Below are 23834 nucleotides of genomic sequence, written 5' to 3' on the forward strand. Positions count from 1 at the left end.
AAAATGATTATTAGTTACCTCTCGTTTAAAAAATAATTTCAAAGCTATCTTTAAAATTTTTTAATAGTTAAAATTAACAATGATCCACTTTACTCGTGGTGTATTTTAAAAATATTGGGGAAAATACGAATTTATAATAAAATGTAATAATAATTTCATGTTAATATATTTCTAATTTATAACAACTTTATTTAATTTAAATTTTTAAGAAGTTACACGTTACAAAAGTTAAAAAAAAATATTAAAACTGTTAGAACATTATAAATTATTATAATGACAAATTCCATAAGTTATATAGATTTTAAAATAAAATAAATTGTTATAGTAACTTATTAAATAAGTATTACAAACTATTAAAACTGTTAAAATAATATCAATTTAAAAAGTTATATTAAGTTTAATTTTTTTTTATTGTGTTAATTAACAATCCGCTCGTAAATCGTCTGCAATTTCGACGAAAGTTCTACACAATATGCAAGTGAATAATTCTCCATTTGCAATCGCCTCATCATGCCATTTATTATTACACGACCAACAAAATGGAGCATGATTGCAAGGTTTATAACCAACTTCGATTAAGTCATTAAAACAGCCTAAGCACTGCTGAGCGTAAATATACGATCGATTTATATCTTGTTGCTCTGAAGAAATAATTATTTCATTTTCTGATGCAGTTGTCAGTAATCCACTGTTAATAACAGTTGATTCTGACATTACATTAGGGTCAGTAAATCCCGTGCCTTCACGCAGACCAAGTTCTGGTGAATTATTTCCCATATTTGGTAATTCAGAACGATCATTATCATCAATGGATTCTGATAAATTTTCTACATCAGGGAATAATGAATCATTATCAATGTCAATTAAATCAGGATTGATGTTAGGATCCGAAGTTTCTTCATGGTCAGATGGATCAGAAGACAAATTATAATTATGATCCAAAGATGTTAGGTTGTTAACTAAATCAACTGGTGGTGTTGCGTCAACTTCAACAACTTCATTAGCTGACATTTGTGGTAAGTCTTCCGGTGGTTCTGCAAATAATAAAATATAAAAATCTTTAATGATTCATACTTTATCACTACTGAGAAATAATGCAAGTAAACAATCAATTTTTTTAAAGTTATTCATAATTATTAAGAAACTGTATATCTACAAAAATATCGATATTTAAGAAGTATTTCGAATCTACAAGTTTTAATTAAGCGTTATTTTTTTGTGACAAATATTCTAAAGCTTTCAGTTTAATACAACCTTAAAATGTAATCCAGGAAAAAAGACAGAGAAAATATTTTTAAGTATTTTATGTATAGCAGTTTTACGGTAGTTTTATATATATATTTTTAACTTTAAGTAGGTAAAAAAATATATATTTTAAAGCTCAAAGTGCGCCAAAAAAAACAGATTTTTTTAACATCTTCGAGCTTAATGATTCAAATTAAAGATCTCATCGAGTTTTACGCTTAAAAATATACGGATAGCTTAAGGGATGGCCCTCATGGTCAACTGATTTCCAGATTTTTTTTTTATCTACATACATCGTAATTTGAAAATGTTATTCTTATCACTAAAATATCGATATTGTCCCAAAGATATAATACTTTCAAAATTAACAAAATATTTAGGAAATTTTATTTCCCCTTTTATGTTTTCAAGTACAGTATATAATATAATAATTGTCTTACCGGCTGCTTCATTGATAAATAATTTTAACAATTTGAACTGAGCAGGAATTTCAACATCAGAAAGTAATAAATTACGTAAGACTGGTATTAGGTGATTTGCTATTCTTATTACGAAGTCTGTAGAATTTACAGTTCCTGCTGTAATTTTAGTCCATAAATCAGAAATATACTTGCAGTTTTTTACATTAGTGAAAATATTTTTAACTTTTCTGGAGTGTATGATAAAATGTCCTTTTGTCATCAAGTTATTGCGATGGAAATGAATTTGAGAATTCATTAATGATACTTGTTCTAAATGAAAAAAATAAAATATACCTATTTAATTAACCTGGATGATATTTTTATTAATAAGTTATAGCAAGATACTAACCAATCAAACTCCATACAGTTTTACTTTTCTCAAGTCGACTTATCATGCTTTGGAGAATTAATTCACCATTCTTCCACAAGGACATTATATCATTATAAAAACAGTAATTTTCTACTTTAATACTTGTAAGCCAGTGTTGATTATAATATTCCATCAGATCTTCAAAATGTTGAAATTCATCATTATTTAAAGAGTTAACAATCTCGCGCAAAGCATTTATGATCTTACTTTCGGGTAACAAGCTGATAGATATTAATTTAGATACTGTTGATATTGTCGTACTATCCTTCAAGTCAAGATTCAAACGATGGACTTTATTTGTCATGATCTGAAAAAAAAATTAATACACCTATATTTTACAAACACTTCAACTTAAAAACCTTTTCGACGACGTGGCAAGTATTACTATTAATGATAACTCATATCCGAGTTTTGTAGTATATGTCGATGATCATTTTTTACTTGTGTTAACTTTAATAAAAAAAATTAACTTTACAAATTTTCTCAGTTCATATAGAAAATCACAATGTCTACCATCACGTTTTTAACGGAATTATTTATGACAAAATTTTATGTTTTACTTAATACTGATTTATTAATTTTAAAGATCACAATAGTATTGAAAAATTTTAAAATTCAAGTGAAAGAAATTTCATTTTTTACAAGAAAATATCAATTTTTATTGTTATTAATACTGATTAGAAGATTAACATTCATTTTTGTTTCTATTATAAATTTGTAATTTATTAATTTTTTTTTTATATTTGTTAAATGATTAATTAATATTTATAATAGAACTATTGTAATTACTTTTGTTGTATAAGATCATACAAAAATAACTTTAATCTACATTAAGACATTACAGTGTTCTCACCTTGCAATGGTTTAAGAACATTCCTTTAATGATTACACCAGGAAACACTGCATTTAAGGCTCTCCAATAATCATCATCGAAATCAAAATAAATTTTTGTAGGTGAAAAGTTAGGTTGTAAATTTAATATCTTGCGAAAAATAATTTTACAACTTTCTTCGTTCTTTTGGACTTGAATAATCCATATTAAAGGTAAAATCTGAAAAATGAAAAACATATGCAAACTTAATAGCTAGCCAAAAAAAGGTATTAAAATCATATTTAAAGCGAAGGCAAAAATTTTGAACCAGATAGTTAATCTGGAAAATTTTTTTTTCATCAATTGAGTAGAAAAGTTTTTGAACTAAAAAAAAAAGATTGGTTCACGGAAATTTTACTCTAATGATAAAGTTTTCTGTTTACTTTCTAATAAAACAATCTTTAATAATCATTTTTTGTGCTCAATGATTTCGTTTTTTTCATGAATGCAAATAATTTTTCTTATTATGTGTTTAAGTTAACATATATACTGATTAATTTATTTATCTAATAAATTTTTATTTGAATGTTTTTTTATATCAGTTTACTTTCTATAAAAATATGAATTACTTTTTTTTTTTTTCTTGAATAAGTCAATATTGCACTACAGATTCAAGTTTTGTAAAAAACACAAATAAAATATGTTATTATTGTCTTGAAGCATCGTAATCACGTTTTGAACACTTCGATTTATGGTGTAATTTCTTTAAACCCGAAAACTGAACTACTATGGTTCTATTGGCACTAACAATTAATGAATACTGAAAATTTTTATTGCGTGTAATCGCGTGTTGATTAATAGAACTATATCATTATAATTATATTTACAAGCATTTAAAAGTTACTAATACTGCATTAAACAAATTTTTTAATGCAACTGCTATCAAATTGTGACCTGCTTTTTACTCAATTCATCTAATGACTAACTTTATGACTCATAGGTTTATTTATTTTGAGAATTTACTTCTTTAAGAGAATTTTCACTAATTTATATTTTGAAAGTACTAATACTGAATTAGTTTTTGGTCTATATCTAAATAAATTTATTTATCTAAAATAAATTTGATTCTCAGTGTATATATTTTTTTCATTCATAGAATTTTTTTGCCTTACATGATCCTTATACTCAGCCGAGATTGCCGTTAATTGAAGAGCATCGAGATCTTCAAACAATTGTTGAGTTGATTGAATAAATAATGTCGTAGGTTGAAGTTGAGTTAAAAGAATTGAATCATAAAGAACCATGGAGACATTTTGACCTTCATCATTTTGCAGAAAAACAATTTCTGTTTTTCCTGCGTTATGCAGATTGATATTTTTGAAATGTGGACTTTCTAATTTTAATTTTATGTCATCAATTGATGCTACTCCAGGAAATACTCTACTCTCTAACCATGTTTGCATCCTTCTGTTTATCGTATCAAAACTCAGTAGAGCGGCGCCTTCTTGATGTCTATAATACAATATTAAAAATTTTACAAATGGAATCAAATAGCATATAGAATATACAATATATAAAGCATTTTTAGCGTAGCATTGAAAAATATTACATTTGACTATTTGTATATTTGGGAAAAAAACAAAACAATATTAAAAATATTATAAATATGCCATTCGACCTAATGCAGATAGGTAACTTTATATAATAAACATATTTTTTTTTTTTTAAGTTTTTCCGGTCACGAAATTAATTGAAAAAATCATAAATACAGGATAAAGAGTACTTTAAGTCAAAAATATTTGTATAAATATAATTTTGCGATTCAATTAATAGATTTCAGATAACTAACATGGCTGAGAAATTGTAAGACGATAAAAGTTAAAAACATGTTTGTTCATGAATTTTTCGCAATTTTCTGGAACATGAAACAAATCGAGAAACTCATCAAACTCGACCAAATTTTAGCTTAGGCTAGATATAAATACATTAATTTTAAGATACATTTCATTCTTTTAAGCTATCTTCGAATGTAAGGAATTTATTTCGATAAAATTCACGAAACTCACAATTTTTTGAGAAAAATTTTGTTAAGCTAGTTCCTGAGTTAATCTCGACTCAACGAAACAAATATTTCTGCCAAATTTTTTGTCATTCGGACGAAAATATTTCGAAATATCATGATCGTATATACATAATATAATAATGGCAGAAATTGCTTATGTACACAGTGAAAAATTTTCCGTCATTGCGTCAAAAATTCTCCGTGTCAAATGTTTTAGTGTCAACTATCTAACACTTTTTTGTATCATTTTAACATAATTATGTATTGAGTGTACGTGGAATATACATAAATTCATAAACAACAAAGATTTTCATGAAACATTATAGTCTATAAGTTTTCAACGGATTCTAGCAAACAAAAATCCAGCGCACATAAAATAAGCAGATTTCAAAGAGTACAACGCTGATTGTTGTAAATTAATAGCGAAATTAGCAAAAAATTTAGTAAATATACTCTTAGTTCAACTCAGTGGACTTTAGTATATTAGCAAAGAGTAATCTTTTTAGTGAATTTTAAATCTACGGTAACTACGATTTTAAAGTAGAAATCTTTTATTTTAAACTTATTTGCGACTTTTTAAGAAGTAATGTGTTATGAAATCAGTTCTTAGATTATTTTTACATCACAAATAACTGACCTCTACAAAAACTTCGAGTCTGTTGAAGCTATATAAATATTAAATATATAAATTTTTCATCGCTAATATTCAGCCTCGCATCGTGATTTCATGATTAGTTTTTGAATCACTTGAAATTTCTTACATATAAATAGATAAGGCTTGTGATAAACATTTTTTGTAACTTACATCAATGATACGTCATTATATATAATTTCAAGGTTTCGAAATTCGTGTTTAGTTGCGATATATAAATCTCGAATAAACCGAGCTTTCAATTCTGCATCGGGATCTCGTTCATGAGTATGTTTACTTCGATTACGGACATAAGTAAAGTCATCTGTCGCAGACAAGGTACCTTGGGCATTGCAAGCATCTGATTCTGCGTGAGAACAAATTAAACGTCTGAAACCAATAAATTATAAAATAAATATAATGGTTTATTAAATTTGAGTACGAAAAAATAAATATTATATAACATCTACAAAACCAAAGATAATGCCATCTAAAATGTTTTAGCACTTAATTTATGTACTAGAAATTGTTAGAATTAAAAAAAAAAAGTTATGCCATTAAACTTATATTAACTTTCAGATATTTACTTGTTGATTAATTGGCTTAGCTTTGTTAATTTGTTAACCCATAGGTTTAATTAACTTAGAAAATTGATAAAATAAGCTAAGCTAATCAGTTGTATATCTTATTCACTTTTAAGGCCTGTTTAACCAGTTTAATTGTACAGCTCTGCTTAAAACATACCGAGCACCATCTTTTAAATGTCTTCCTTGTCGAAATACGTAGCCATCAAAAACCCTGTCCGGTAAAGAATCAATATAAGATCCTCTTCTTTTTCGGTTGTTTGCCATAGATAATTTATGGTACAATAAATTTAGAATCTGTAAAACAAAAAGGGATTAAATTAAATCAAATTTAAAAAATGATTGAACCTTAGTTATAAAAAAAAAGGTGGGCAAAACATTTCGTACTCTATTGAATACATTTCTTTGAATGTTTTCAAATTTTTTTACCCAACAAAAAAAATTGTCAATTAAAAAAATTTGCTTGTTTTCAAATAGCTATAACTTTTTCAGAATTCAACATCTTTAGGAAGTTTTCTTTTCCCAGTTTTTGTTGTAAAATGTACTTTAAGAATAAATAAATAAAAAAAAATCTGTAAAACGGTTGACCCTGCGGGCCATCCCTGGAACTTTCCGTTAAGTCCGTACCTAAACGCTTAAAGTTTGACTGATTTTGTTTTTGAGCTCTCCGAGCTCAAAAAAGACCTATTCTTCGCTTTTGAGCTCCTCGAGCTCAAAAGTCTGATGAGTCTGAGATACAATACTATTTTTGAAATTTTTAAACTACGATAACTTTTGAATAGATCAACCGATTTTCACGTAGTTGGCGGCGATCAATGTTAATTTTTAAGCTCTATCGAGAATTTGCCATGATGAAAATCGATCTAATAAGAAATCTCCGAGTAATTTTGAAAAAACACTTTTTTCGAAATGTTTCGTTTTCGATATCTCACGAACAAATCAACCAATTTCGACGGGATTTGCGGCAATCCACGTGGTTTTTAAAGATTAAGAGCGGATTAGTTTTTAGAATTGATCGGTGAAGCCGTTTAAAAGTTATTCCAAAAGAACGATTTTTTGAAAATTTTATTTTTGAAATTTCTCAAAATCTAACGAACCGAATCAAATCAAATTCTCACGAAATTTAATGGCAACGATACTCTTTGGATCGCCACTTATTTCGATCCGATCGGTTGAGCCGTTCAAAAGTTATGAGAGGTTTACACACACACACACACACACACACACACACACACACACACACACACACACACACACATATATATATATATATATATATACATACAGCCGCGCGGACACCATCGCGGGAATAGTCAGAACAGCTTCCCAGGACCTCAAAACGTCGAGATCTGATGAAAACTCGATTTCTGAAAAACTGGGTAAAACCAATAACTTCCCGATTTTTGAAAATCTTCGATTTTCTTAGCGGGAAGTTAAAAAGTATATAAAAAACATATTGATAGGTAAATAAATAAAAACGTTATTTCAATGAAAATAGTAACTTTTTTTTCTCAAATTTTATTTTGAGTCGACTAGAAAATTTGAAAATATTCGAAATGTATTTTGAGGAGGAGGGGGGGAGCCAAAAAAATTTGTAACGAAATCGAAATAGGTTTGCTTTAAAACTTGTAAATATGGCACAAAATTCCTTATAAATAAACAGTCCGATTTGCGACAATTTTTAAATTTCTTCGATTCTTTCAATTTATAATATCTTGATGCACAGAAAGAAATATGAAGGAGTTTTTCGATTCTTTTTGAAGTTTTTAGAAATACTACATACAATATTTTGAAAAGATGTTGTCAAATATAATGGTGAACTACGAATTACGGATTCGCGTGCTTATATACACAAAAATATTCCATATAGTAACTACTCTTTCCATAAACGCACTTCTTTCTTCTACTTTACAGTTTACCTCTCTCTACTAACGGAAGATTAGATGCGCATGCGTTATGTGTCATTGTTATTAAAAACAAAATGGTTCCTCATTTATACAAAAATTACCTTAACTGAAATGTTCATAATATATATGATTTTAGGTAATCATAAATAAAATTTTTTTTGTTCAAAAATGTAGTTTGTAATACGATTTCGAACTGTTCAAGCTCAATAAAAAATATGATATTCTCTTGAAAACCCTCTTCACTCAATACTTTAAGAGTCAAAAATATTTTCCACAAAATAAAAATAAATACAAGAATATCGAATTTTTTTGAAAATTTTTAGCAGACCGTGTTTTCATTTGAATTTGCCCTAACAAGAATTGAAAACAAAATATATATTGTAATTCTGTAAGATTCAATATTTCGAGACTTTAAATCAAAAATTCTTACAATAAAGCTTGTGACAGATAATCTTAAAAGATAATATTAAAAACATTTTTCGCATTTTTTCGTTTTTTTACTTTTGAATTTGACAATTTGAAAAAACTTTCAAAGTAAGCGATGGTATAGACTAAATAGTGTGTTAATAGATCTTTGATTTATTTTTTTAATATTGTTAATCATTTTCATAAGTTTTATCATGTCTATCAAGTAAGAAAAAAAAATGTTGCGGAATTATTTTGTCAGTTTATCTTCGTATATTACATAATATCATATAAAATTTCTCAGCTAAAATATTATAAAAGTAAAGTTTAAGATCTACAAAATGTATTTTCTTTTTGAGTTCTCATGACTACAATTTCTCGCTGAATAATAATTATAAGATATCTGCTTACATTTCTGTTTGAATAATTTGAATCGTCTTGTTAATAGTAGAACCACTATTATTATTATTTTTTCTAATAATTAAGAAGAACAAGAAAGCAGTTGAGTCCCAAATTATTTACTGTTATTCCAACATCGAGCTTCATTGATATTAATCAATTATAAATATTTAGAAAATTATTGTACAGTTGAGAACTATTATTAATCAAGTTTTTCAATGTTTCTTAGTTAACACATAAATTTCACTATTAATTTTATTCAACTTTATTTGTAAAAGTAATTTTTTTACTCATTTTCTTTTTCGTTGTATCCATATAACAGAAAAAAAATTAACTCTTTGATACCTAATGATATTTTTGTACATAAATAATATAATGAGTAAAACAAAATAAACATTAAACATTTTTAATGCGATGGTTTGAAAAATAAATCAGAATGTTGAAAAAGCTATTCGTTTTTTTATTTGCTATGTTTATAAATAATAAGAATTTCTTTTAATAGTAAAAATTTTTTGAGGAAATCTGTCTGTCATTATTTACTCATGACAGGTATTTATATTAATAATAGAATTTTCTTTTTTAATATTTTTTATCTAATTTTACATTTTTCATTGAGATAATTTTTTCTAACCAGAGGGATACACCGATAAAAAAATTAACTTATCTCAAGTGCAAAAATTTTGAACCAAGATATTACCATTTTGAAGAAAATGAAATTCTTATGAGGAAAATGAGGAAAATTCTTGAATCAAGAATTATATCTTGACTCAAGAATTTTTTCTCTTGTAATAAAATCATAATCACTAAAAATAAAATAGATTAATATGAAATCTTATAAATTCGAAGTCAACCGATAACAAACACTTTTTAATCATTTTGAAATTATTAAATCATTACGGCAAATATATCATTAAAAAAATACACTTGTAAAAAAAAAAATCTACTTGTACTTTTTAAAAATTTTTTTTTTCCGTCATTATCATCTATTTTTATCAAAAATTGTTTAGTTGCTTTGTCTGTTGAATTTATATTGATGTATTTTTATTCAATTATTTATTAATCTATTTGCATAAAATCAGCACATAAATAAAATTTTATATTCAACTAAATTTATCACTCACCTTAAAGATATAGTTGGTCGTCGAACTGGAAACAATAACTAACAATTAATATTAACAGTCACAGCTTCTTTTTTTGTCACAAGTCCACACACAGTGATAAAAAATTTTAAGATTTTATTAAGAGATTTTTAAGGGAAAAACAAATATTTTTAGTTATATCAACAGTTAATAAAATTTATTAATTTTTCACAAATATTTATTAGGCGATTACTATCGAAAGATTTATTTATTATTACCAACTCTATCTAACCTATTTTTCTTAAGTTGTTCACATAAAAAAAAAATTTTTTTAATTGCTTTAAACTGCAAAAAATAGACTTTTTTTTTATTCTACACACAAATAATTCCAAATAAATAATGTTACTGGCAATAAAAAATTATTTGTGATGCGTCCGTCAACAAATCACCATACATACTGGATCCAAGCCGCAAGGAACCGAGTGTAAAATGAAAACAAAGAAAGAAGGACGGTGTCACATGTCACCAACACACGTCCCTGAAAAGTAACACTTACAATAGTATACTTTTGTTTCTTTGATTTCAACAATCCGAGTGTATATATATTAGGATGTCCGTTATTTCCTAAGTATATACCCCTTCCCCTTTAAGGGGAAATTTTATATTAGTTCTTTACTTTCCTATATTTGTCCAGTTGACTGGGAAATATTTGGCGGTTTGTTTACGACTTTCAATGCAAATGGGCCAAATTGCAATTTTTTTTTTTTTTAATACTCAGAAAAATATGTATATCATTTTCAAAAAAAAAAAAAAAAAAAAAAAACTAATTAACTTTTAAAAAATGTTCTCTACACGATATAATATCTTTACGATTCATGAAATTCTGAATCGTTTGATAACTACATTGTAAAAATTAATTTCTAATTGTTAATTAAATGATTGTTTAAATACTTAGGAAATAAATATAGTTTTAAAAACCTAAAAATTACGCTTTCATAGCAAATGGAACTAAAAAGTGTAAAATAATTCTCAATGTAGGCAGAAAATAATAATGAACAAAAAATATTAATATTATTGTGAAAAAAGCGTGGGGTGCTTTATGCCATATCTTTTTTATATCGAGCACCCCACGCTTTTTTTACAATAATATTAATATTTTTCGTTCATTATTATTATTTTCTGCCTACATTGAGAATTATTTTACACTTTTTAGTTTGATATGCTATATAAGAGTGTTTTTTAGTTTTTTTAAAACTATATTAATTTTTCTCTTCTTAATGAATAGCAACCGAATGTAGTAGCAATATTAAGGGAAAATATTAAGCCAAGTGCGCAAGCCTGAAAGTAGGTAGATGGTAGATGGTACGTAGATAGTGGAGCCCAAAGAAGTTGGTTATAAACAAGCTAATAATATACATACCAACAAACAGGTGAAAATAATAAAAGCGTGTTAAAAACGAATAGTTTGACATTTCGTCTAGTTAAGAACCGTTTATTTAAAACAAGTCGCACGTGCGCATCTCAGTGGTTCAGTTCAGAGGTCCGAGGTCGTGTCATCTTCATCTTACTCACAGACTTATAACACGACGTCGGAAAAGTAAAAATTTTAAAAATTGTATTTTTTCACTGAAAAGAATTTTTTTTTTTTTTACTTTTCAGCATACCCGGTGTATTTATAAATATAGTTGTCACCTAGACCAAGAAAATACCTTTTTTTTAATATTTACGATTTTTTAACGGAAAAAAAATTTTTTATTCATAGCTAATTTTTTTCATCATACTACTAGGTAAAATCTATAATTTAATAAAAATGGAAATTTATTAAATTTTCTCCGAGATAGAGTCATTTGTTTATAAGCGCGCGTGCTGTACTACACGGAAAAAAAAATTGAAGGAATTTTTACTATTTTACTATAGTAATTTTTACTAAATAAATTAGTAACGGTGGACTATACTTCTCATTTAGTAATTTTTACGATCTACTATTGTAAATTTTATCTAACAAACAAAACAAGCGAGAGACTTAAAAAGTCGAATACTATAGAGCAAATTATACAATATGTGTTTGTGAACTTTACAATTCAACTATTGTAAAAATTGATAGTCGGTTTTTTTAAAAGAAATTTTAGGGAGGGAGAGAGATAAGAGGTTGGACTGATTGCTACCTTTACAGTAACCGAAAATATGCAAAATATTTTACCTCTAATGAAATTCGTAAAATTTATTTACTAGGACTTTCAAAAAAATTGAAATACACAATGACGCACACCAAGTACGTTCCAAAATTTTTTTTTTAATTTTTAAATTAGCAACAAAATTCTTTTTAATTTTCGAAAATCATATACAATCATATCGGTTACTTGGATTTTTTAATTTTTTTATTTTATATCTTTTTGTGAAGAAAAAAAAAATTTTTTTTTCTCTTAATAGTCTTATGAACGTGGACTTGGCGCGATGTTTTTACAGTGAAACTGTTTTTGGTCGGATTATTATAACTTTTTACTGTATCAAATTTTCATGCATATACTATATTTATAGATAGTCTTTTTCACGTACGATTTGTGCAATTTTTACGCAAAATTTTTTACCATGTAGTGAGGTTCGCCGCGATTATTTAAACTTCTTTGTATAAGCTGCGGAAAAAAAATTCCAACACGTCAACATTAGGGTGCTTTTTTTTGCGACTATTTTTTTTTTTGCTCTCATCCCGAAATTATTTTAAAAATACCCCCAAAAAAATTCCCTGAAAGTTTGAGCCCTCAATATTAATATTAAGTACTCGACCACAGCGTATGAAGATTTCCCATTTAAAATACACGGGAACTTTTATTTTTTTTTCTTTAAAATTCTATAGTTCGGAGGCATTTTACGGTATCATCTTGAACAAAAACGGGATTTTCTCAAAATTAAATGCTCTACAAAAGTTCCCAGTGTCGCGAAGTCGTAACTCATACTGGTGGGGTAGTACGGACCGCTAAACCGAATTTTTTCATAGGATTCTTGTTTTTTCTCTCTTTATCTCATAAACAACAAGACGTACGGAAAAAATGTGAATGATAACTTTATAAGAAATTCAATTTTCAACAAAAAAGGTCCTTAGCATCGAACCACTGATTGATATTTTCTACAATATTAGTCATTGAAGTTTACGTAGCATTGAATTCCCATTATAAATGTCGAATCAAATCTTAGAAAATATTGATTTTTTTTATTTTAATCATAATTTTAATTAGTCATTCCTTATTGATCAAGTTGCAAATTTGAAGAAAAAATTTTTTTTATTATGTTTTTTTGAAGTTTTTTTTATTGCTACGTAAACTTCAATGACTAATATCTCAGAAAATATCAATCTTAGTGATTCGGTGCTCAGGACTTTTTTTTGTAGAAAATTGAATTTCCCATAAAGTAATTTTTCTCATTTTTTCTGTACGTCTTGTTGTTTATGAGATAATGAGAGAAAAAACAAGAATCCTATGAAAAAATTCCGTTTAGCGGTCCGTACTACCCCACCAGTATGAGTTACGACTTCGCGACACTGGAAACTTTTGTAGAGCATTTAATTTTGAGAAAATCCCGTTCTTGTTCAAGATGATACCATAAGATGCCTCTGAACTATAGAATTTTAAAGAAAAAAAATAAAAGTTCCCGTGTATATTAAATGGGAAATCTTCATACGCTGTGGTCGAGTACTTAATATTAATATTAAGGGCTCAAACTTTCAGGGAATTTTTTTGGGGGTATTTCTAAGATAATTTCGGGATAGGAGCGAAAAAAAAAAAAAAAGCACCCTAGTCAACATATTATACTATGTAAAAGGAACTGTAAGAGAGGGTAAAGTTTACCCTTTATCTGGTCATATAAACCAACTATTGGTTCATCTAGTATATCGATAAAGAAACGGTGATCAACCATGCACAATATATATATATATATATATATATATTCTTTGTTGATACCAGTAAGTTTGAAAATTTCGTCCCGCCTTTAAAAGTCGGCAAGTATGTTACTAAAAATATTGTCATCGCAAGGTTCAGTCATGTACGCCACTATTACGTTCCAAAAATATATTAATATTTTTACATCTTAGATATAATAAATAATAAGTACAGATTCAATAGATTTTAGAACATAACGTCGTTAAAAACATAGCGCCAGGCCACCTAGTAACTATTCCCTATGAAGATTAAACCATATTCCAGAAATAAGAATTTTTTAAATTTGCTAAAAATTACATTAAATTTAAGTTAAAGGTTGAAAGCCATAAAAAGGCTATTCAGCAGCTGGAACAGAAGTAGAATTCATCGTAAAAACAAATTAAAAAAAACCCACTGATTGAGAAAATGAGTGCAAAACAAAAAATGCAGTAAGCATTACGTAAAATAAGCAATTTTTGGTCTAAATACGAAAAGTAGACATGTAACATGCAGCTCATTAAAAGACCTTCATAAGCTATACACTTTACAGAAATTAAATAAATTTTGTAAATCAACTAAGTGAAAATTCGTTTTTTTTAATTAAAATTTCTAAACTTTTCTACTAATATTACATTTTATTCCATCAACAAATTCTTTTTTTTTTCTTTTGAAGCCGAAAGTTATTCGTACTTTTGTCTTGCAGATCCGGGAGAATCTAAAGACTTTTTTTTCCTGCTCAGCAGGACAAAGTTCAATCTTTTGATCTGGCAAAAGAACAAATAGTCTGTGCAGGATAAGAATTTTAATATATTATCACGGGTAAAAAAAAAAAGGAAAAATAAAAAGTTATCTATTTTTTTACCCGGGATAATATAATTGGAAATATCGAATTAGTTGACGTAGAAACTAAATCTGTCACCGATTACCAAGTTGCATTTTATATAGTGAAAGTGATTAAATGACGTATAAATTACTTTTACATTGAGGACATATTTCTAAATAACTTATTCAAATTCGGGTATATGAAAATTTTAATATTTTATTTGGTAATAACTTACATAGTTCTAAATATTGATCGACATTTTGAAAAAGGTTTTTGTAAAAAGTGAACCGAGTAATATAATTTATTTAGTAATTTTGCATAATATCTAGCTCCAGAAATACCAAATGGTTATCATAATTATTGTTCATAATGCCATCATCACTATCTAAAATATAAAATAATATATTTATATAAATAATTTTATCATATGAAAAAAATTAATTATCAAAAGTAATACCAAATGCGTTGTTTTGCTGATCACCATCATGTTCCATTACTACATTGTGAGTAATATCTCGTTGAAAAGATTGCAAAAAGTTACTCGCACAAGCCAAAAAATGAGGAACATCCAAGGTATTGTCATTAAACAGTTGCCATGCTCTTAGAATTTTCATATCCATTTCCTGTGTGCGAGACGGACGTGGTCTGACAATATTGTCACCATTGCGTAATGACAAATACTCAATGTGAGTAACAGCTTGTAAAGCAGTTAAATTCTCTGAATAGAAACATAGTAGTAATCGAATTAATACACAAAGAAATTTATTTATTTCCAACAATCTCATATACTTATTTATTTTATCATTTGGTGAGTTATTATACGCCTAAAAAGTTTGAAAAATCCAAAAATATACGCTTCACTAATTTATTTCATTACAAATAAATAAAAATACTTTTAAAAGTTTCGCGGCATTTCTGACTCAGAACAGAAAACCATCGCGCTTACGTTGTGCAAATAAATAAACCGAACTAAAATATGGATAGGTACATAAACTTTCTTAGTAACTACAAGTGCTAAGGGTCATAAGACGTACAATAAATTAAAAACAAATAGTGCAAGGACAATAAATTTATCAGTATTTATATTGTATGGTAAAAATATTTTTATAGGAAACACACTCTAAAATACTAAGTATGAATATATTAATTTGAGTATGAATTTTTAAAAAACATAAATGTAATTAGCTTATCCCAAAATTCCAAAATAAAATTCGAGATGAAACATGTGAAGTCGATTTATTCGTAAAGTGATTGTCAATTATATCATATATGCATGAAAATATATGTAAATTTTATTTTTCAGCGCTCACAGATTAAATTTTAGTTTTATAAGAAATCAGATCGTATAAGTAGATTTACTAATTATGCATTTTACCTGTAAACTTCCAAATCGGAGAATGAGAGCCAAATCGTAGATTCGCCTTTTTGTGATAGGTTTCAGCAAGGTTATCAGTTCGATGAAGAAGACCGTAAACGCTCCATAATGTTGGTGGAGATTTTTTAATCCATTGGTCAGCAAAATATAATAAGAACATCTCGAATAATGTTTTCACATTATTAGGAATATTTGTTATTATCCATTGAAACCCGTCCAAAGCATCAACTGATGGCAATAAAGCCAACGCCATTATTTTTCTGATCAATATTTTTCCATACTTCCAATTTTGAACTAATTTTAGGAGTCCGAGACTTTTTAATTTTCTTGTTATCGCCTGTTTGTAGAAAATTTTGTAGAAAATTTATATTTTTAAATTAATTTAGCCGGTACTTAAAATTGAAATTGAGATCTCATTTTTTGTGAGAATTATTTTTTTAAAGCTAACAACAATATATGACCCTGAAGTCAACTAATAGCCGTCGCTTATAAAGTAATAGTTTTCTCGATCTAAACTTTTCGTCCAGCGGCTCAAATTGTAAAAGTTATTGATGAGAAAAAAAAATTTTTTAATTCATGAATTTTTCAAAAAGTTCCGGGTAATTGTTTACTCCTGCGCGCGTGGCGAATAGTTAATTTGCATTCAAAAATTTATTTCCCGTAAACTGTTGGTCATGCAGATTTCGGAGTGGTCTCATATTTTTCTTTGATTCTTAATTAAAATTTTTTTTTAGATTGTTTTTCCCGATTTCTCAATAGTTTCCGAGATATTTAGAAGATAACTAAGCACTAAATTTTTCCTTTTAAGATAATAAAAAGCAAGCCGGGAGACCTGTTCAACTATTCTGGAAATCTTTATTCAGGCAAAATCGAAAAAAAAATTTTCAAAATCGTCCTCTATTTCGTTTAATATACTTGGTCCGCTATCTTGATTACATCTCGCCTGGACTAGTGAATGGAGAAAAATATAATCGTACCAAACGGAGAACTCTTATATATGCAGTACAACCTGGTTATAAGTAACTTTTTGGGGCTGTAGGAGAAAAATTTCTTAGAAAAAATTGTCCCCCACCACTATGTTTAACTCCACGATCGGCCGAATTTACGCGTATGTGTGCGTTGTGTTCGTGTTTGCGCCCACAGTCTTTTTATAAGTTACTTGACGTTTGTCTTTTCTTTACGTACAGTGCTATTTATTTGAGATTATTTATTAAATTAACTTAAAATATTTACAGCAGATTTATATGTTATCAGAGTTTATCATCCAATTTTGCATCTTTCTTGTTATCTTTCTTGTCATTAATAAATAAATAGTGTTTTAAATACATGCATAATTATGAAATTGTGTACTTTTTTAACTATAAAATAAAATTAATGTTTTTTCTACTAATAATGGTATTTGTATTTATTTACTTTCAATAAATAACATACTTTCTTACTTTTAGATCATTTAATTTCGATTATTGATGAATAAATAATTTAATTATAAATAATTATAATACTTTTAAGACTAAAAATATAAATTTACCTGATTAACTTATAAAAGGACTGCCGGAGCAAAATCCTTTACAATTACCGAAAAACATCGTCAGCGGAACAGTAGTGGGGGTATCATCTCGAGATGAGTGAAAGAAAATTGAGGGGAAGTAACTTATAATCGAGTAACTTATAACCAGGTTGTACTGTATATAGATTGAATAAATAACCAAAAAAGACGATTCGGGAGCCGGAATGGAAGAAGATTTCATTGCTATAGTTTAGTCAACAAGTGCCTTTTTCGTTCCAACTTTTAACTCGCCTCCGAAAATTATGATTTTGATGTCATTCTTTTCGTAATCGTGTCAAGAAACTTTTTGAAAAATTTGAAGTGGTGCTTACAAAAATTACAAAAGTTATAAAAAATTAAGTAAAAAAAAGGTGGTTCATTTTTTTGCGAATATTTCAAAAAGTAATTGAAATTTTTGAATTTTAAAAAAAGATTCGAAGAGAAGAAGAAATTTCCTGAAAAAAATATCCATATTCTTGGAACTGTAGGACTAATATTTATAATTTTTTCAGAGGGATGAAAATACGCACGAAAATGGAAACTCCGGCAACCGTAAGCCATGCCCAGTTTGGATCTTAAATAAAAAATTATTATTTACGCTTATTAAATATAAAAATTAAAAATTTTAAAAATTCATTCGCCAACAGAAAAGATAAACGAACAATAATCGTCTGGCGAAAAATTTTTATATCGTGATTTTTCATGAAGTTATCCATTAGTTAATTAAGAATTTGTTATAGCATGAACATGAACATTGCATATGCGATAATTGTTAAATTGTAAACCTGAAATTTTTCTTACGTTCTAAGGAGTTATTTTTTAGCGGGTTCAAAATAGAAACCCGTTGGAACAATTGTTAACTTTCACTTTGTTATTAACAATTTACGGCGGTGATAAATTGAAAAGTTTGATAAATTATTGGAAAAAATATTTTTTTTCAGTTTCAAAATTTTTTTTTTGTGTTTTTTTTTTAAACCAAGATATACCTGAATGTTTTTAATTTTCCAACCTTTTTTTTAATTCAGGGTGATTCAAAATGAAGTCAAAGAATAAATTCAATAAATTAATTAATATTAAGCTAATAGTTTATTAATTAGCGTTTTAATTACAAACAATGTAAAAATTGGGTAACTTGAACGGTATTTGAGGTATGAACAGTTTGTTCGGTTTACGAGCCACGGTATACGTTGTGGTGGTAATTGCTTCTGCAAGAACTGGTTGAGTTAGACTCATTTCATAGAATTTTTGCTTTTTCATTCTGAAGCAGTGCAGCCAGATCGTAGGATTTTTTTACCCCCACTTTGTGGTATCTTCCCGTTTAAGCCCATTGAAAACGGCTCAAAGTGGGGGTAAAAAAATCCTACGATCTGGCTGCACTGTTCTGAAGTCTTACAGGAAAGGAAGTACACCCATGGGCGGGTCGTTTTACCAAAATACTTTGCGATTGGTAATCGAGAGAAGGTGGGTGAAGGGAACTAAGCTAGAGAAGGTATAAAATCTTGTCTTTAAGGGAAAGAGACAGTTGTAAAAAGAAAAAGAGACAAGACATGCATTCGTTTGACGAAATATTTTCCATGTAGGAAAATAAGGTCATAAAATGATAAAATACAGATGTCCTAAAAGAGAGACTATTTTCCATAAATGATACAAAAGAAAATCCTAAGAGGATTAAGTTATAAAGAACTAAATGGGCCCGTATGTCATCATGGCTCGAGTTTTACAATTAACAAAATAATTTTTGAAACGATAGGATGTGAGAAATAAAAAAAAAAAATAAAATTTAGATAGCTTCCGTTTATAAAAAAAAAGAATCAATTTGTACATTTAACAAATTTTTTTTTCCAATGACTTGTACAAATTTTCAATTTATCACCGCCGTAAATTGTTAATAACAAAGTGAGAGCTAACAATTTTTCCAACGAGATTCTATTCTGAAGCCGCTAAAAAATAACTCCTTATAGAACGTTAGAAAAATCCCACGTTGACAATTGAACAATGATCGCATATGCAATGTTCATGTTCATGCTATAACAAATTCTTAATTAACTAATGGATAACTTTATGAAAAATCACGATATAAAAATTTTTCGCCAGACGATTATTGTTCGTTTATCTTTTCTGTTGGCGAATGAATTTTTAAAATTTTTAATTTTTATATTTAATAAGCGTAAATAATAATTTTTTATTTAAGATCCAAACTGGGCATGGCTACGTTAGCCGGAGTTTCCGTTTTTGGGCGTATTTTCAGTCGTCTAAAAAAATTATAAATATTAGTCTTACAGTACCGAAAATGTTGATCTTTTTTCAGGAAATTATTTCTTCTATTCCGATCTTTTTTTTTCAAAATTCAAAAATTTCAATTAGTTTTTGAAATATTCGCAACAAACTTAACCACAATTTTTTTTACTTAATTTTTTATAAATTTTGTAATTTTTTTAAGCACCACTTCAAATTTTACAAAAAATTTCTAGATGCGATTACGAATAGAATGACACCAAAATCATAATTTTTGAAGGTTGAAACCAAAAAGGCACTTGTTGACTAGTCTACTGAAACTAATTAAAAAAACGACTGCAAGAGTAAACGAGCTTTAGTCCCTCGTCTGATGAGGGAAGCTCGTACGTATTTTGAGGCCCCCGGCTGGAACCAACTTTATTTTGGTAGCCAACAATTGATATAAATAAGTTAAATGTTTAAAATAAAATAACTCGTAAACCGTTGATTTTACGCGGAAGTTGATCTGAAAAAATCTGTAAAACGGTTGACCCTGCGGGCCATCCCTGGAACTTCCCGCTGAATCCATACCTAAACGCTTAAGATTCCACTGATTTCGTTTTTGAGCTCTCCGAGCTCAAAAAGATAGCTATTCTTCACTTTTGAGCTCTTCGAGCTCAAAAGTCTGATGGGTCTGAGATACAATACCATTTTTGAAATTTTCAAACTACGATAACTTTTGAATAGATCAACCGATTTTCACGTAGTTGGCGGCGACCAATGTCAATTTTTAAGCTCTGTCGAAGAGTTGCAATGAAGAAAATCGATTTGATGAAGAATCTCCGAGTAATTTTGAAAAAACACTTTTTTCGAAATTTTTCGTTTTCGATACCTCACGAACAAATCGACCGATTTTGACGGGACTTGCGGCAATCCACGGGGTTTTTCAAGTTTAAGAGCGGAGTAGTTTTTGGAATTGATCGGTACAGCCGTTTAGAAGTTATTCCAAAAAAACGATTTTTTGAAAATTTTATTTTTGAAATTTCTCAAAATCTAACGAACAGAATCAATTCAAATTCTCACGAGATATAATGGCAACGCTACTCTTTGGATCGCCACTTATTTCGATCAGATCGGTTGAGCCGTTCAAAAGTTATGAGAGGTTTACACACACACACACACACACACACACACACACACACACACACACATATATATATATATATATATATATATATATATATATATATACATACATACAGCCGCGCGGACACCATCGCGGGAATAGTCAGAACAGCTTCCCAGGACCTCAAAACGTCGAGATCTGATGAGAACTCGATTTCTGAAAAACTGGGTAAAACCAATAACTTCCCGATTTTGGAAAATCTTCGATTTTCTTAGCGGGAAGTTAAAAAAATGTTCAGAATGAAAAATTACACAAAAAAGGAATTATGTATTTTTTTTTATGAAGACAGATATTTTAGAAGATATCGCGAAATATTTAGTTTCACTATCGGACCCTTCTGTCGCACGCAAGTGTTCCCTTTACTCACCGTCAGGCTACCCAGCAGACAGTGCGACTAGTTGCAGATGCGGTCATAGAATAAATCTATTTTTCGGTGTCTATAGGAGATCAAGTGATTAAACTTGACAGAGTATTTCTTAATACCGTACAGAAGATAATGAAACAATTTAAAAGTCCTTCACCCCACAAACGCAAAAAAACAACCCTTGAAGGTCGAATGTTTACCGAAGTTCGTCATTTTTCGATTTAAAAAAATGCATTTCTCGGTGTCCATAAAAGATTTGGGGATGAAACTTGATAGAGTTTCTCTGAATACAAAAAAAAATAATGAGACCATTTAAAAGTCTTTCCACCTCATAGACACGAAAAAACAGCCCTTAAGGGAAGAACTTTTTTTCAAAGTTTCATCCCTCAATCTCCTATTGACACCAAAAAGTAAACTTTATTTTATGTCCGCATCTCCTACTAGTGGCACTGTCTATTGGTAACCTGACGGTAAGTAGGGAGGGGGGGAACACTTGCGTGCGATAGAGAGGTCCAATAGCGGGACTATGTTTTTCGCGATATCTTCAAAAATATTGGTCCTATGAAAAAAATACATAATGCCTTTTTAGCGTATTTTTCCATTCTGAACATTATACATTTTTTTTTTTTTTTTTTTTTTTTTTTTTTTTTTTCAAATAAACTTTACCGTTAAATCAACGGTTCACGATTTATTTCATTTTAAACATATAATTAATTCATAAGAATTATTTGTGACACCGTAGATAAAAAAAACAGACTTTTTCGTATATCTTGGCTAAAAATATATAAAATAAAATTGGTTCTAGCCTGAGACCTCAAATTGCATATGGACTTATCTCTTCAGTCGAGGGACTAATTAAAGTGAAAATTAAAGAAAATATAATAAACCTTTAAATGCAATTTACAGAAATCAAAGAAATTATCGCAATCAAGTTATTAACAGACCAAGATTGAAAAATATAAAATTTTTTTAATTTTCGGAATCATTAAAAACCGGTATTTTCTAAACTAGTCGATTGACGTAACAAATTATGAACTTTACCTTTTTCAATTGTCTGAAAAATATAGATATGCAGTTTTAAAAATATCCATTGAAAAAGTATAAACCAATGGTTAATTTGAAAAAATAGACCTTATTTTGTGAAATATTTTCAATAAACTTTGAATAAGAAATAATAAATTTTTATAATAGAGTATATTAAACATAAATTTTGTGTCATTCATTAATTTGCTTATGTCTGAACTAACCTGACAGAAATGAAAAAAGCATCCAGTATGGACAGCTTCCGGAAACACAGATTTGATAGCGTTATCTAGTGCCGCTTCAAAATCAGTCATAATAGTCTGTGGAGTTATGTGTGTTGCCAATTCTGTTTTAAAATAAGAAAGTGCCGTTTTATACGCAATGGTTGACTTCTTCGTCATCAGCACCCAGCATAATGGTAAAGCCTAAAGCAATTATTGTTTTATTAAATGATAGATTTATTGCACGACTCATAATATGAGGCATAAGAAAGTGTTTTACGATCACCAAAAATTTCTACCTCATTCTGCGCATCTATTTATACTATCATATCCTTGTTAGTTTACGGAAACAAAAAAGTTTCCATGACATTTTTTAAATAATTTAAAGGAGCTTAATTTCACAGATTTAGTAGAATTTGGCGCTGTACCATTCATATCTCCGATGATGGAATGCCAGAGCTACTGAATGTGTATACCGTAAAAGAACAAGATTTTTTCGTATTTCAATCATAAGATAATCGAAATTTATGTTTTCTGATGAAGGCATTGCGTACAATTATTTTTTATTATTTATATTGTAATGAGAAATGATAATAAAAATTACTATTTATCTATTTTTCATAATACTTTTTTACGACTAAATAAGCATTAATAGTCGTTCATTCTTAGATTTTCCAAAATTCTTAGTTCAAATTTATAATTGTCCTATTACTACTTAATTCACAAAATAATAGATGTAGTAGATAGCCCAACTGTTTTTTTTTTTTCAATTATAGTTTAATGAAATGTAATGAAAGGTTTCTTTCATTTTAGTGTCATAATAAAAAAGTTGAAAAATCTATACATACATACATACATACAAACATCCCAAACGTGCAAGGAATTTTTTTTGTATTTAATAAAGCAAATGTCTTTAAAAAATGTCAAAAGCATCGAAACAAGTGTATTTTCTTGACTGACATGTATTCATATTATTTTATGAATGCTGTAGGAATTGTTAATAGAGACATTGTTAATTCAAGACATTGCTTGATTTCGGTAAGGTTAGAGTAGAGCACTTTTTGGATCGTTTCGCATTATGAGGCGTGCAATTACATATTAAGCAGAAACAAGACTAAAAATAATCAGTTTATAAAAGAAATGTTTGGTATAAAAAATCGACGTCATCAAGTAACATAAACCTGAACACTGTGACATGAAAGTTTTATATATAT

General features: G+C 28.2%; 2 protein-coding genes across 3 annotated transcripts; both read right to left on the bottom strand.

Annotated features, from left to right (window-relative positions):
- Positions 1-408: 408 nt before the first annotated feature.
- Positions 409-10079, bottom strand: LOC123259327. Of its 2 annotated transcripts, XM_044719693.1 has the most exons (9): positions 9997-10079; positions 6325-6461; positions 5755-5970; positions 4060-4399; positions 2930-3127; positions 2284-2383; positions 2056-2214; positions 1686-1976; positions 409-1034 (listed from the first exon to the last, which is right to left on the bottom strand). In XM_044719693.1, exons 2-9 carry the CDS (start codon positions 6429-6431, stop codon positions 421-423), a joined length of 2025 nt encoding a protein of 674 aa, XP_044575628.1. In that variant the 5' UTR covers positions 6432-6461; positions 9997-10079; the 3' UTR covers positions 409-420. The 2 variants fall into 2 exon arrangements, with proteins under 2 accessions (XP_044575628.1, XP_044575626.1); XM_044719691.1 differs by having other exon boundaries at positions 2056-2383.
- A 4810-nt stretch (positions 10080-14889) lies between these two features.
- LOC123259328 lies at positions 14890-22824 on the bottom strand (the record flags this gene model as incomplete). Its single annotated transcript, XM_044719694.1, is given in 4 exon segments — positions 14890-15076; positions 15149-15409; positions 16067-16403; positions 22624-22824. Coding segments are annotated over 4 exon segments (879 nt in total), but the record flags the coding sequence as incomplete, so codon positions are not given.
- Between the last annotated feature and the right edge of the window lie 1010 nt (positions 22825-23834).

Source organism: Cotesia glomerata, linkage group LG2 (assembly GCF_020080835.1).
Source record: "Cotesia glomerata isolate CgM1 linkage group LG2, MPM_Cglom_v2.3, whole genome shotgun sequence".
NCBI lineage: Eukaryota > Metazoa > Arthropoda > Insecta > Hymenoptera > Braconidae > Cotesia > Cotesia glomerata.

Bases quoted from the DNA above. Each gene is read 5' to 3' on its own strand.
- LOC123259327 (XM_044719691.1), bottom strand. From the start codon at position 6,431: ATGGCAAACAACCGAAAAAGAAGAGGATCTTATATTGATTCTTTACCG. The intron at 2,384-2,929 runs GTGAGAACACTG...TTTTTTTTTCAG, and splicing joins TGTTCTTAAACCATTGCAAG to ATCATGACAAATAAAGTCCA. The intron at 1,977-2,055 runs GTTAGTATCTTG...TTTTTCATTTAG, and splicing joins AACTGTATGGAGTTTGATTG to AACAAGTATCATTAATGAAT.